The sequence below is a fragment of the Serinus canaria genome, chromosome 23 (genome assembly GCF_022539315.1).
Source record: "Serinus canaria isolate serCan28SL12 chromosome 23, serCan2020, whole genome shotgun sequence".
Taxonomy (NCBI): Eukaryota; Metazoa; Chordata; class Aves; order Passeriformes; family Fringillidae; genus Serinus; species Serinus canaria.
The window spans coordinates 2775440-2789728 of NC_066336.1; the positions used below are offsets into that span (position 1 = coordinate 2775440).

The 14289-nt window shown below is 51.2% G+C and overlaps 1 protein-coding gene across 1 annotated transcript in view; it reads left to right on the forward strand.

Annotated features, from left to right (window-relative positions):
- Positions 1–14289, forward strand: part of EPHA10 (EPH receptor A10) — a 30744-nt gene that overhangs the window by 5701 nt on the left and 10754 nt on the right. The window contains exons 3-8 of the mRNA XM_030232785.2: positions 3412–3567; positions 4773–5114; positions 9693–9817; positions 12039–12192; positions 13188–13296; positions 14004–14059. Coding sequence (XP_030088645.2) covers positions 3412–3567; positions 4773–5114; positions 9693–9817; positions 12039–12192; positions 13188–13296; positions 14004–14059 — 942 coding nt within the window. The remainder of the gene's footprint in view (positions 1–3411; positions 3568–4772; positions 5115–9692; positions 9818–12038; positions 12193–13187; positions 13297–14003; positions 14060–14289) is intronic.

A 14289-nucleotide genomic window follows, 5' to 3' on the forward strand; every position in this document is an offset into this window, starting at 1 on the left:
TTCTGGAGCTGGGCACATTGAGGGGAGGCTGTGAGGTGGGATCAGCTGGGTGTTGGGTGCTGCTGCCCACCAGCCACACACATGGAGCAGCAAAAGGAGTCTCTCTGCAGTAATGGCCAGCCTTGGGGGTATTCATCATTTGGGATTGCACGTTCCCTTGCTGCTCCCAGTGTGTCTGAAATCATTCTGGCTTTGGAAGTCGTGACAGATCCAGGCACAAATTGCTCCGTGACATTTAATTTCAGAGCAAGCTGCTCTGACAATTACAAGCATCACAAGTTGTTTGCAGGATTCCTGTGAGGTTAAGGTCATGGATATCTGGCTGCTGGATGAACGTGTTGGATGGGCTGCTGAAATCCAGAGGAGACGTGTCTTGCCCACAGCTGAGGGGGTTTGTGTGAGCTGAAGTGCTCAGCAGGGTGCTGTAGAGGCTGTCTGTCTGTCTGACTGACTGGTTAGCCAGTCCTTCACCAGGAACTGCTTGGTGGATGCATTAGGGAGCTGAGAGAGACAGCAGTGAATTGCACTTGGCTCAGCGGATGTGCCTGCTTCAGTGTGTCCTTGAGGAACATTCTGGCATAAATAGCAATGAGGTTCTGTCAGTCCTGGCTGGATTCATCAAATGCACTCTGCTAGATATTTTCAGACTGTCTTTCTTCTGGGCTAAATCACTAAATTTAATTTCTGCTGTTAAGAGTTCGTTGTTGGGGATGCACAAGGATCTTGCCCTTGGACACAGATTTTTGTTTTAGTACTCCACCAATTATTTAACAAGGACAAAAATTACAGAGTAGCATTGTCTAGAGGTGTCAGAATTCCTAGCAATGTATTGGACCATAGGCTGCTTGTTGAAAACCAGTTATTAAAAACCTCCAAACTGTGTGGAAGGCAAGGTGCTTTTGGATTCTCTGGGGTGGTGCAGCCTAAAGTTCCCATCCTGGCAGCCATGGAGCCGAGGTGAGAAGAGCCTGACTCAGTGCTTGCATTGATTGCTCCTCATGCTGACTGTCTCTGTCACCCTGGCACAGAGATTGGACAGGAGTGCTGTCCCTCCTCTCTGCCTGTATTGACCACAGCTGGTGCAGTAAGGCAAGGTGAGACCTCAGACTCAGTGTGGAGGGGGCAGCAGCCTCTCTGCCACCCAAGGATGTTTTTCAGCAAGGCTCTTTGGCCACCTCAGTGCACCACTGAAGCTCTGTTCTGTCAGTGATTTACACAGGGTGCCCTGTCTGGTTTGGGCAGCCTGTCCTTGTCCATGGGCACTGCCTGGCAGCATTTGTCCCTCCTTGGGGCTGCTGCTCCCCCCTTCCCCCTGTGCTGGCCTGAGGCACTTTGCCTCTGAAGCACTGATGAAATGTTTGGAACATAATAAACAGTGACTTGATAATGGGATTTAGATAGATGGAGCAGGGCTGTGCCAGCCTCGTCCAGTAAGGGGTCAGCAGGAGCTCCTGTGAGAGATGCATTGTGAGCAGTTTGGATGACAGAGGTGGGATTGCAGGTCTGAGTGCTGCTCAGGGAGGGCTGGATGCAAATCTAAGAGCTGGAGGGCCCAGTGCTCCCAGTCTGCCCATACTGGGAGGGACTGGGGCTGTCAGGCTGCTAGGGTGCCTCAGCCTGTGGGGCTGTCCTGGTTCTTGCTGGGGCACCCCCAGTGCTGGCTGCCTGTTTCCCCAGCTGTGGCTTTCCTAAAGAGCATTTTTATGAATGTCTGCTTCAACAGAGAAAATTAACACACATTAAAGCAGATGAACTTTGTCAAATACAATTCCATGACCAAAACTGGAAAGGAATTGATTTTGGAAGACAACCCAGTTGTAGTGTTAATTATAAATGCCTGTATAGGCATTTTGAGTGAGGCTGCAGCTGTTATTAATTCATGCTGGCACACACAGCACTTCTGCTGGTAGAACTTCACTGGGAAGGGGAATGGAAAGCTGTCCTGTGCCACTGGAGTAGGAAACCATGCATTTTCTAGGTCTGCATCCTCAGCTCCCCCTGCTTTCCCTGTGGCACAGGCTGGGAATGAGAGAGGACATTGCTCTCTCCAAAAACACCCGCTTCTGCCTCAGGAGCTGTGTCACATGAGGTGCTAAGAGAAGCCTTTCCCAAGGTTGCTTCATGCTGGGTTATCAGCCAAGCTGCCTCACAAATGAGTGCAGCTCGTGGTGCTGCTGGTTTGGCAGTGTGCAGCCAGTGTTACCCAGGGGGTTTGTGCTCTCTCTGGCAGTGACAGGGATCATAGGTGTGATCCTCCCCTCTTGAGGAGCTCCTGTGGTCAGCAGTGGTGGAGCTGGAGAGAGGCAGTTGATCCATCTGACCACTTCTCTTTGGCTCTGGGACAATGAATCATTGAATTTTATTGTTTAATAATTTAGTTGTGGTAGCACCAGAGGACCAGGAAAAGGATAGAAAGCAGTGTACAAAAATAGAGAATTTCATTCTATAAATTGATGACCTGATCCCCCAAGAGCTGTCACATACCCACTGCAGAAATAAGCACTGTGAAATGACAGGGACACCTAAACCAGCTGGAGACCAAGAAAAACACTCGTGGGATGAGGTGGAGGAGGGTGGGAGTTTGTCTGAAAAAAGAAACAGAGACACACACATGATGCATCACATGGGCTGGGCACTTTTGTTCTTCTCAAGGGCAAGTTTTGGACAGCCAAGGAAAAAAAATAGCAAGTAAAGCCCATGGCTCCTTGTGGGACACACTCACATGGGGTTGTGGTGCCTGCCCCCGGGACACGCAAATTGGGGCATTTTGTGCCATTAATAATGACAGGCACTTCTGTAAACTTACTTCTGGCTGTTAGAAAACAGGGTGGACTATTCTGAAAGGCACTTCTAATTGGAAATGTTCAGTTTGCTGCCATGAGATGTCAGGTTTGTGTGACAGGCACATCCAAGGGATGGGCTCTGGGTTTAGTGCTTGGATCCCATCATGTTTGTAAACAGGATTGATTTTCCTGTCGTGTCTGATGCAGTGATATTTCTGCCCTGTGTGGTGGTCAGTGCTGCCTAACTAAAGGAAAAAAGCACACTCTGTCTCCATTCTATGCATACACTACTAGTTTGATTTGGTTTCTCATCTCTAAAGAGGGAACTGGAAGTTTTGGGAATAATTTTAACATTTGCTATTTTTTCCTGGTTTATCCAGCACTCTAGATAGGGAATGACATTAACTGTGAGAGTCAGTGCAGAGCTACACAACCCAAATGGGTAAAACCAAGGGACATCTTCCTTGGTGCCAGGATCATGCAGGTGCTCAGGGAAAGCAGCTTAGAGGGTGGTGTCTGCTAGCCAGGGGCAGCAAAGGAGGTTCCAGGAAACAGGGAAATGCAGTCATCAGACGTGTCCCCATCCATCCTGTGCTGCTCTCCCCTTAACAGCCTCTCTCTCTTTCAGCTTGCCTTCCAGGATTTTACAAGCTCTCCCTCCGTCTCCCTCTCTGTTCTCCATGCCCTGAGCACAGCTTCACACATGAGGAAGCCTCCACCTTCTGTTTGTGCCAGACAAATTACTCCAGGTCTCCTTCAGACCCACCATCTGCCTCCTGCACACGTATGTCTCTGTCTGCCCAGGCGCTCTGTCTGTCTGCCCAGGCACTCTGTCTGTCCTGCAGTGCCCAGGGCTGTGCCTGCCTGCTCTGTGTGCTCACCTCAGTCTGTGCTGGGGTGATGCTGCACTGGGGAGGGGATGGAGGGGCTGTGCCTGCAACCCAGACTAGTGAGGCAGATGTGCAGTCAGGCTTGCAGACTCCCTGATAAACTGGGGCACAGTCATTTAGTTGCTATAATTCACAGGTTTTAAATGGCCTCTAGTTAATTGGACTGGACTCCAGCTGCTCTGGTGATGGATGCTGTCCAGCTGCCAGCACAGGGATGAGGAACCCTCTGTCTCTGCTGAGCATGGCTGGGCAGTGTCTGACTGGGAGTGGGCTCCTGGGGCCAGTGCTGCTCAGGGAGGTGCTGGATCCAGCCAGGTGCTCCTCATGCACGCTGTGAGCTGTGGCTGGTGCTGCACACACATCCCTGCAGCTGGGATCCTCTGTCCCACATCCCACCAATGCCTCCGTGTCCCCTCGTGCCACCCCAGGCTGTGGCTGTCCAGGACTGTTCCCTCGTGCCACCCCAGGCTGTGGCTGTCCAGGACCTCCGTGTCCCTTCGTGCCACCCCTGGCTGTGGCTGTCCAGGACTGTCCCCTCATGCCACCCCTGGCTGTGGCTGTCCAGGACCTCTGTGTCCCCTCATGCCACCCCTGGCTGTGTCTGTCCAGGACCATGCCCCTGTGCTCTACCCCTGCTCTGCTGCTCCCAGAGAGGACCTTTAGGTTTGTGATGTGTTACTCTTCGAGCCAGGTCTTATGAGCTCTCAGAGAAACCCATCACACCTGAGATAGCTCAGCTACCCTCAACAGCATAAAATTAGCAGGATGGCTTCTGAGATAGTGTTGGAAACAGAAAAAAAGGTTTAATAAAAGGCAAAACAACAAAGCTCTTGCGGAGAAAAACTGAGCCAGGGGCAAGAGGTTCTTCCTCCTGCTAAAACAGCCCACAAAAGTGATTATCTCCTTTCTTCTTTTCCTTTTCTAGTGAATTAACTAAGTCCAACTGGACAGCCCCAGGTCTGAGGTGAAGTCCACAAGGTCCAAACTGTGAGAGAAACCTGTGGGCTTTTTTCCCTTTTTTAAGGGAACAGGGACCACAGGGACCACATCCCTCCACGTTTCTCCCACCACCTTTGCACTGACACTCTTTTCCTTCCAGGCCCCCCCTCTGCCCCCAGGAACCTGGTGTACAGCCTGCGCCAGTCCTCCCTGCTGCTGCAGTGGAGCGCCCCGGCCGACGCGGGCGGCCGCAGCGACCTCACCTACAGCCTGTGGTGTGCCCGGTGCCCGGCGGTGCCAGCGGGGCACTGCCAGCAGTGCGGCAGCAGCGTGGGCTTCGTGCCGCAGCAGACGGGGCTGGTGGAGCCCACGGCCACCCTGCTGAACCTGCTGCCCCACGTCACTTACACCATCCGCGTGCTGGCACAGAACGGCGTCTCGGGCGTCAGCCCGCTGGGCGGGCAGCAGTACGCCGAGGTCAACGTGTCCACTGGGCAAGCAGGTGGGTGACACACACGGGGAAAGGTCGCTGGTTTGCCCCCCCTAGGGCTGCTTTGCTCTGGCATGTGGTGTCTGACACCCCTCTGGGAGGCAAGGTGTTGTTGGGGAAGATGAAACAGGAAAGCCTTATCAATATGATTGCCTGGCAAAAGGTTTTGAGAATATGGAAACTGTGAGTGAGATGGGAATGAAAGCAGCTCTGAGATCCCTCAGTTACTGAACACCTGGAAAACAATGGCATGGCCAGCTGACGGGAATCCCCTTGGGATCAAACAACACCCTCTGCTTGCAGGCAGCTCCAAGGGGCAGAGCAGACCCTGCTGGCTTGGCAGGAGGGCCCAGAGGGGAGTTTTTAGGGTTTAAAATGGAACACAGTGTGGTAATGTAATGATTCTTATGGGCTGTATGTAAATGCTGTGGGATTTGTATCTTGGACTGGATTGGTCAGTGAGAATTAGAATATTCAGCACAGAAGAAGATTTATGGTATTGGAACGGGAACCTCGCTCTCTCATCCTCTTTTACTCTCTCTCTCATCCCCTTTCCCCCTCTCCTCTCTCAGCCCTGCTCTGAGCTGTGTCTGGCAGCTCCCAGCAGGGCCCTGCACCCAGGCCCCTTGCAATAAACCCCAACTTCCAAGCCCTGGCTCCAGAGATCTCTGGTCTCTGTCCATCCCCACCATCTTACCCCCATCGCTGCTACACAAGGAGTGAACGTGGTGACAGCTTGGGCTGTGAAGGGACAAGTCTGCTCTGTGATCTGGCTGCAGTTTGAATTTATAAATCATAAAACCCCTTTTGATGAAGCAGCATTTCCAGCCCATTCATCAAAAAACCCTCCTTAAAACAGATAATTCAAATGTTGGCTATCCTTCAGAAACAAAAAAAATTGATTTCTTCTCTCTATCCTGCGCTGGTCTGTAACACAATTCTTACTGTAACTGTCTCCTTCCATTTCCAGTTTGCCATTTCTGTTCCCTCAGGTAAGGGGAAGTGAGTGCCCATGCCTTGGACAGGTTCCTGACCAGAGGGGTTGGCTCAGGAGTCCCTCCTCAGCTGTTGTCTGTGCCAAAGGACACTCAGGTCCCTCCTGTGCTGTTGGCTATGCTGAAGGACAGTCAGCTCTGGCTTGTCGTGTCCTTGTCCGTTCCTCTGCAGTTACATTATTAATTTGCATGAAAACCCTTTCCCAAGCCACAGTTAATGGAGACAGATGATCCTCAGGTACCTCTTGGCAAGAAGTGGCCAACAATTTCATCTGAAGAGATTAAACTTTGATCTTGCTAGAAATAATTTCCCCACAGCTTGATCAAATGCTTTTTTGTGCACCTTGCTGCTTTCCCTTCCCTCACACCATAATCCCTGTGGCTCCATTGAGGGATGCTGTGCTGCAGACTGCTCCTCAGCAGAGGTGTCACTCCTCATTAGGATCTTTGCTGTTCAAGGATGGATTTAGCTCTGGGAAGGTCTTCTGCCTCCTGAGCTCGGGCCAGGGGCACAGAGAGCAGGCTGGGGTGTGGTGAGCTTAGAGAGATCTGATGAGAAGCCTTTCCTCCAGCCTGGTGCAGGCAGAGGGACCTGGAGCTCCCACCGTGCCTGGGCCCCCAGGTCTGAGCTGGCACAAGCTCAGGTGTGGGCAATGAGTGCCCTGCTCTCTTAGGGAGCAAAGCAGCAAGTGAGTGATGCCAGCCATGCCTTGGCTGCTCAGAACAGCTCAGAACAGCTTTTCCCCTGGGGAAGGGGGAAATCTCAGCCCCTTGCTCGATAGTGTGTACTCCTGAGGGAAATGAAATGCACGTCAAGAATGTGGATAATTAGTCCTGTAATCTGCTCTAAATCAATATCTCTTGTTGAGCTGTCAAGTCTCCAGATGCAGATGGTGGCTGGGAATTACCCAAGCAGCTGAGGCTCAGGAGTTTCTTGGAGCACTGACAGCTTTTATTGCTGGGGGTGCCAGGCTGGGGCTGCCCTGCCCTGGTTCCTCCTGCCTTTGCACCCTTGGCAAGGGGTGACAGTGATGGTTAACCCATTCCTATCAGCAGAGAAGGTGGGGAGAAGGTGGTGTCCTGAGTTTGTCTGTCAGACCCCACTGCAAGGAGGGGACCCTGTGTGGGCAGGACACAGAGACACAGCTGGCAGGGACAGCGTGGGGAGCTGCTCCTCAGAGCACACGGGTGCTGACTCTGCAGCCCCTTGTCACTAGAGCCCACCACAGCAGTGCTGGATGGGGCCAGAGGTCAGGAGGAAGGAGACTCAGGGATGCCCAGGAAGTGCTGCCTTCAATACTGGCTGTCATGCTGTGGTCTCAGAAGTCGTTTGCAGCAGCAGGGGAGCTCTGTCTGCTGATAAGCAGGTTCAGAGGAAAAATTAAACAAGAAACAAGACCTTATTTAGCTGTCAGATCTTGCTCCTCTAATCCAGCTCCGTGCTGTCCTTCCCCTCCAGCAGTCACCAGAGGGAATTGTCCACTGTTCCTTGTAATTGCAGCCAAAAGAAGAGATGCAATTTAGTCTGCAGGTGGCAAAATTAATACTGTGTTTTTTCTAATCTGTCCCCAGCATGGAACTAAATAAAAGTGTTTGAGGAGTGAGAGGAACTGTTTGCCTGCAGGAGTGGAGCTGCATTGGCCATGTAAATGTGCACTCCAGGCCACTGTCATTTGTATTCCCGGCAGGAATACAAGGCTCCTGCCTTAAAGAGCTTTTAAATCTGCTGCTGATTAATAATGCAACCAGTGCCAGAATGCATCCTCCTTCCTGAGGCTGGAGAAGGGGGTTGAGCTGGATTTGGTCCCTCAAAGTAGATTTGCCTGTGTATGCCCAGGGCTGACTCAGTCACTGTGGGGCTGTGGGGCTGCAGGATGAGCCAGCTCTGGGGCAAAAGTCTGAGCTCCTGGGGTCTTTGCCCTGAAAGGGCTGCCTGCTGCCTGGTGAGGTGCCTCCTCTGCTTTGGAATGTAGATATCTGAGGCATGATCACTGTTTGGATGTTAGTAACTGGTGAGGGAGGGGAGAGGTGGCTCTCTCTGGCACGAGCAGCGGTTTGGTGTTTGGTGCCCAAGTGCAGCTGTTGGATGCAGAGAGTTGTTCTGGGGAAGGACACGGTGCCACGTGCAGTTTTATGCCTGTTCTGCTGTAGTTTTATGCCTGTTCTGCTGCTACCCTGGTTAATCAACAGGAGAAAACCCACGTAGAGTGGAATGGAGTTTATAAAATCAGGCAGAGTGGTGAATAATTTAATGTTTGCTTTTTCGAATAGAAGCAATGATAGGAGAGCTTAAAATATTGATGGGAAACACATTTTTTTTTCACAGTGTGAAATGCTTTATAGACTGTGTGATGTTCTTTAATGCTTTTTAAACATGTTTGAGGCTGGCACCTACTTTTCTGTCATGTACCAAGGGCTCTGCTCTAAAGCACATGTGTGAGTGAGGAGGATTTTTCCTGATGACTTTGTTAACAGTCAGGACCACACAGTCAGGTCTCTCCAGTCCATTTCCAGGATTCAGAGACACAGGAGAGCAGCTGGGTGATATTTTATTGATGGGGATCATACAACACAGTAAGGAGCACTTAGCTTATCTCACAGGAGCAGGACCCATGCAAGTGTTGGGGGATTATGTTGGATTATGTCCCACACCCTGGGGTGGGTCAGAGCAGAGGGAGCTGTGTGTGGGCCATGGGAGCTGCACAGGAGCCCCTTTAACTCCTCTCACAGGGAGCCAAAGTGACTTGGAATCAAGGAGCAAATCACCATGAATAAAACAGCATGAGGGCTTTTTATTTCAGCAAAGATTAATGAGCTAAGTAATAAATACAAAATTTCACAGATATTTAAGTTTACTTTCTAGGGACTTGCTCCTCTCCACAGGAGTCTTGGCGGGACAAAGGTGGGTCCAGCAAATGTCCTGATTTGATGGGAAGTAGGACAAGCTGGAAACAGCCAATGTCCCTGGGCAGCTTTTGCTGTGCCTGAGGGCTGTGAGCTGCTGTCTGCATAGGCTGGCGACTTGTTTGGAGCCAAACCTGGTTTAAAATGGGAATATTGGCAAGTGCATCTTGAACTAAATGGGTGCATGCATGTTGGGGAGGGAGTTTGTGCTGACCAGAAATACACAGGAACCTCCTGAGGCACAGCCTGCTCTCAGAGCAGGGGTCAAACTCCCAGCAGTCCAGGGTAGATCTGGTGTGAGGTGGTTCAGGAGGTCTTGGTGTGTCCCACCAGCCCTCCTGATCAAAGATTGTGTTTTACCTTTCCCAGACATCCTCAGCAGGGGTTCAGAGCCCAGGACATGAGCCCATCCTCAGACCCCTCAGCAGCACTAAGGGTGGAGGGTGCTGTTGGGATTTTGGCCAGTTTTCCATTGGGGTGTTGCAGGCTGCCCATGGATTACAGAGCTGTTGTGTTTTACCACTACCTTCTCCCATTGGATGGCCACCAGCTCATCTTGGAGCTGTTCCAGTCCTGATTCAGAGAGAGGGGACTGGTGTCTGCAGAAGCCACACACCCTGCAGCTGTTTAAGTGAAAAGTTTTACTGGAGCAGCCCCTCAGTCAGTGCCCTTTTCCTCTCTGCATTTCCAGTGCCAACTCCTGTCACTGACATCCGCACAGACAGAGTGGAGCAGAAGAGTGTCACCCTGTCCTGGCAGGAACCAGGCTTGCTGACTGCCAACGGCACCGAGTACGAGGTCAAGTACTTTGAGAAGGTAGGATTGGGTGTGGGAATCCTTAAAATCACAGGGTTTTGGGAAAGCTGCAGAAGGCAGGCCTCAGAGACAGCAGAACTGTGATTGGAGCTAAGCAGGAGCCATGAGATTGGTCAGCAGAAAAATTATGGAAGAAGAAATGTAAGGACAAATAGAACATGGTCTGTGTATTAACGCTTAAGGAGTTATTTTTAATGAGTGTTAAGTATTAAGGAGTCTAGAATAACTCCCTAAGCTGCAGAAAAGTGTATCTGGCAAGATATTAGGAAGTTCTAACCTTAATAATGGAGCTCTGTGCCTTGTGTTTTAAGGCTTACAAGCAGGTGTTGTATTTGAAATAAGCAAGCATTGTTTAAACAAAGGTACCTGTGCTTATAGTGTTGGATGGAACCACTGTCAATGTGCTTCTGCTTTGTGTGATTGGTCAAAAAACTTTTAAAGTGAGTTGTAGCATTGAGTTCTTTGTCTGCTGCCTGGGATGTGAGCTGCTGGCATCTTCCCATTGTCACAACTATGGAATGAGAGTGATGCTGGAAAATCAAACAGCTCAAGGCTATTCCCCAGCAGTCCCATCCCATTGGTGATTTGTACAGAGCCCCTGGCTGGCAATACTGGGCACTGCCAAGGGCTCTGCTGGTGCCCCCTGGCTCTGTGTCCTTCCCTTGCCCCTCTCAGGAGCCGGGGTGCTGTGTGTGCCCATCCATCTGTGACTCCAGCTAGGCAGGCACTGACAGCACAGTGGTTCCTGCATCCTGGAGGAGATGCTCTCTGTATTCCCAGCCTGCTCTCCAGGAGAGTGTTGGACCTTGGGGTCTGCACTGGTTTAGGACTGAGAGCCACAAACCTGTGACTGTGGGTGGCCCTTCTACATGGGAGGAGACCCAGTAAATATTTTTATGACAGTTTCTTGATTTTAAAAATTGCTGCTGTTTGACAGGTGCAGTAGGTTGGGAATTTTAGGAGAAATATCAGTGGGCAGAGCAGGGACAAGGCTCTAAATGAAAAAGAATGCAGTTTATGACACAGTTCTGCAAATTACCTTATCTGCGTGTGCCCAGGCTCGTTCTGGAGCTGATGGTGTGTCAGGCACACTGTGCAGGTGACATGTCAGCATTCTGTATTTAGAAACAAGCTACCCTGAAGCTGATTCATATTAATGTGATTTGCAGCATCTGATAGATTTGAGAGGAGGGATCTGTGGAGGAGGGCAAATGCTGGAGCCCAAGACAATAATTCCTGTGCAAATGGGCTACAGCAACATGATACTTGGGGTATGAAATGAGGAACCTTCCTCCTTGAGCAGAGAATTTAAATTCAGTTTAGCAGTTATTCACTGAAATGAGGCTCTTGATGCTGACATGGATATCAACTTAGTTCCTAATCTTTGCTTTTAAAGCTTTTGTTTGTACTGTGAAGATTCAAAGAGGGAAACATATCAAATGGAAACACATTTGGTAGTGATGTGAGCAGTGCAGCAAGTGGCTGCTGCTCATGCCCATGCCAGATTGTGGGGCTGGGACACTGCCTGTGCTGGATAGTGGGGCTGGGACATGGAACTGTGGGGCTGTGGGACACTGCCTGTGCTGAACCCTGGGGTGAGGACACTGCCTGTGCCAGACTGTGGAGCTGGGACACTGCCTGTGCTGGACAATGGGGCTGGGACACTGAACTGTGGGGCTGTGGGACACTGCCTGTGCTGAACTGTGGGGTGGGGACACTGCCTGTGCTGGACCCTGGGGTGGGGACACTGCCTGTGCTGAAATGTGGGACTATGGGACACTGCCTGTGCTGGACCCTGGGGTGGGGACACTGCCTGTGCCCATGGCAGCCTGTGGGGCTGGGGTGCCCTCGGGGCTCCACCTGCCATTCACCAATCCTCACAGATTTGCTCCAGTACTGGAGCAGCTGCAACAGGGGAGCAGGGAAGGGCTGGCTGCTGCCACAGCTGAGCCTGGCATGGGGAAGTTGCCATGAGGGGTGGCACAGCTGCTCCCCACTACCGAATCTTCTGCCTTCATGTCCTCATAGTGCCATCCACCTCCATCTGCCATTTCCTGTGACCTTCCCATGTAATTTCTGTTGCTCAGACATGCAGTGAATGTGTTGTTTCTTTGGACAGGCTGTCCTGACGGGGCCCAGAGCTGAGGACACGGCTGTGCCGTGCTGCTCTGTGTCACAGCTGTCAGTCCAGCTCCATCTCAGGTATCTCATTATTTCACAGGATCAGAGAGATCAAAGTTACTCAACTGTGAAAACCACATCAACGGCCGTGACAGTCAATAACCTGAAGCCTGGTACCCTCTACATTTTCCAAATCCGAGCATCTTCCTCTGCAGACTACAACCCTGGCATTGAAGTGGAGACACTGGCAGAGTGTAAGTGCAGCAGGGCTCTGAGCTGAGCTCTGGGGAGGCTGTGCCTGCAGCTGCTCCTGGTCTTGTTCCTCTGGTTCTGCTGCTCCAGGTCTAAGGGTCACTGCTGTCCAGGAATCTGCTTTTCCCATTAGATGTTGATGAGGTTGGTCCTGCCTGTCCTGGGGGAGCCGGTCCTGTCTCTTCTCCGTGAAGACTCAATGAGGGCAGTTGCTCTCTGGCTCCTTTCTCATGAGGAGGCTGGGACAGGCTCTGCTCTTTGGCTGAGATTGCCCAAAACCACGCTTAGCTCATGACTGCTCCCTGCTGCTGTCCTGGCTCAGGAGGCACTTGGCTTGCCTGCTCCTTGGCTGGCTCAGGCAGCCAGCAACAGTGTTATCTGCTGAGACTTCTCCTTTTAAATTCCCATTCATAACTGTGGTCCAAAAGCATCTTATTTCACCAGGAGAGGGCTGGAGGGATGTTGGGCTTCAGCACAATCCCCCACGCTGGCTGGAAGAGCAAGGCTGAGCTGGCTGGCTCAGAACAGCTCCCACAGATTGTGTTTAACAGGGCTTTAAATTGCCTTCATTTGCCACACAGAAGACATTTCAGAATTAATTGAAGCCAATAAAAATTTTATAGAGAATGTAGCTATCTAATACCCCTGTTTGCAAAAGCAGGAGGAAAAGGGATTAATGTGATGAAAGAAAACTATTTGTAAGGCCATAAATTTTGATATGTTCCTCTGATCAACAGGATTCTCCCTCAGCTCTGATTACCAGCACCAGGAGCTGGTGCAGGAGTGCTGTGCTGCTCTGTCTGTGCTGCCTGCAGCACTGCCCAGCCTGCTGCACTGATCCCACCAGCCTGGGCTCTAAAAGCTGAACCAGAGCACGAATTGTGAGGATGGTGAAAAGCAGCCAAACTCCCACAGCTCTTCTGGCCATGGGAGCAGTGACCAAGGCAGGTGCTCTCCTCAAACCTGGTTGATGAGTGGCTCTGCTTCCCTCCTGCAGTGACAGTGGCCTCCAGTGAGCAGAGCCCCGTCCTCATCATTGCCGTGGTGGCCATCGTGGGGCTGACGGTGCTGCTGTCCCTGGTGGTTGGTGTGATGGTCTGGAGGAGGTGAGCAGGGCCAGGTGTAGTCCGGGGGGGTTTGACCTGGGGTGAGGAGCTACTGCCCAGGTGCTGCTGTGCTCTTGGAGTCTCTGTGGTCAGCATGACCCCGAGATGTGTTAGAGAGTCTCTTTTCCCAGCCCAGCAGCTGAAGAAGGAGTCAGGATTCTTCTGTTCTGCTTTTCAAGGTTGTTTATTTTTCCTTATCCATGACATTCTGTCTCTGACCTGCTCAGGTCTGTCGGGCAGGTCAGGTTGTGACACAGTCCCTGCCCTTGGGGTGCTGTTGGCTTTTTCTACTAAGAACTATGTGTACATTATTTACCATAACTTCCCAATCCCTATCACCTGTGTTAGACAGTCTGTCTCTACTCTAAACCAATCCAGAAGTGTCACCATGACACAGAAGATGGAGAACAAGAAGAAGCAGGAGAAAGGACAGAACATGCCCAAATCCCTCCATCTTGCCTCCTGAACCCCCATTCTAAACCCCCAAAATTCTACTTTCCCACCCAGTGACAAATTCACTATCATTCTATTCAAACTCTTGTTTCTTGTAACTCTTCACACAGAGTTGGGAATTGTTTCCATGGGCTAAAATGGAAGGCACAGGTGGTTTTTGACTCACATGCCATGGTCTCTGAGCCCCCTGCCAGGGTCTTGAGTTAGAGGAATGTCCTGGGTTCTGATGCTGTGCATCTTCATTCTCTTTACAGGCAGTGTGGGTACAGCAAAGCCAGCCAGGATGGAGATGAGGAGCTGTACTTCCACTGTGAGTGGCACCCAGCTGTCACAGCCAGTGTGACTGTGGGGATCCCTGATTCATCATTGTTAATAACCCACCAAAGCAGCCCTGAGCCCTCCCTTCTCAAGTGCTGTCACCCTGTGTTATCCCAGAGCAGGGGCCAGCTCAGCAAGGCTCTCTGAGGACTGTGGGCTTGTCAGCTCCATGTGCCAGTGTCTGTCCTTGCTGTGTGGGGGTCACTGTGTGCCAGAGGAAAT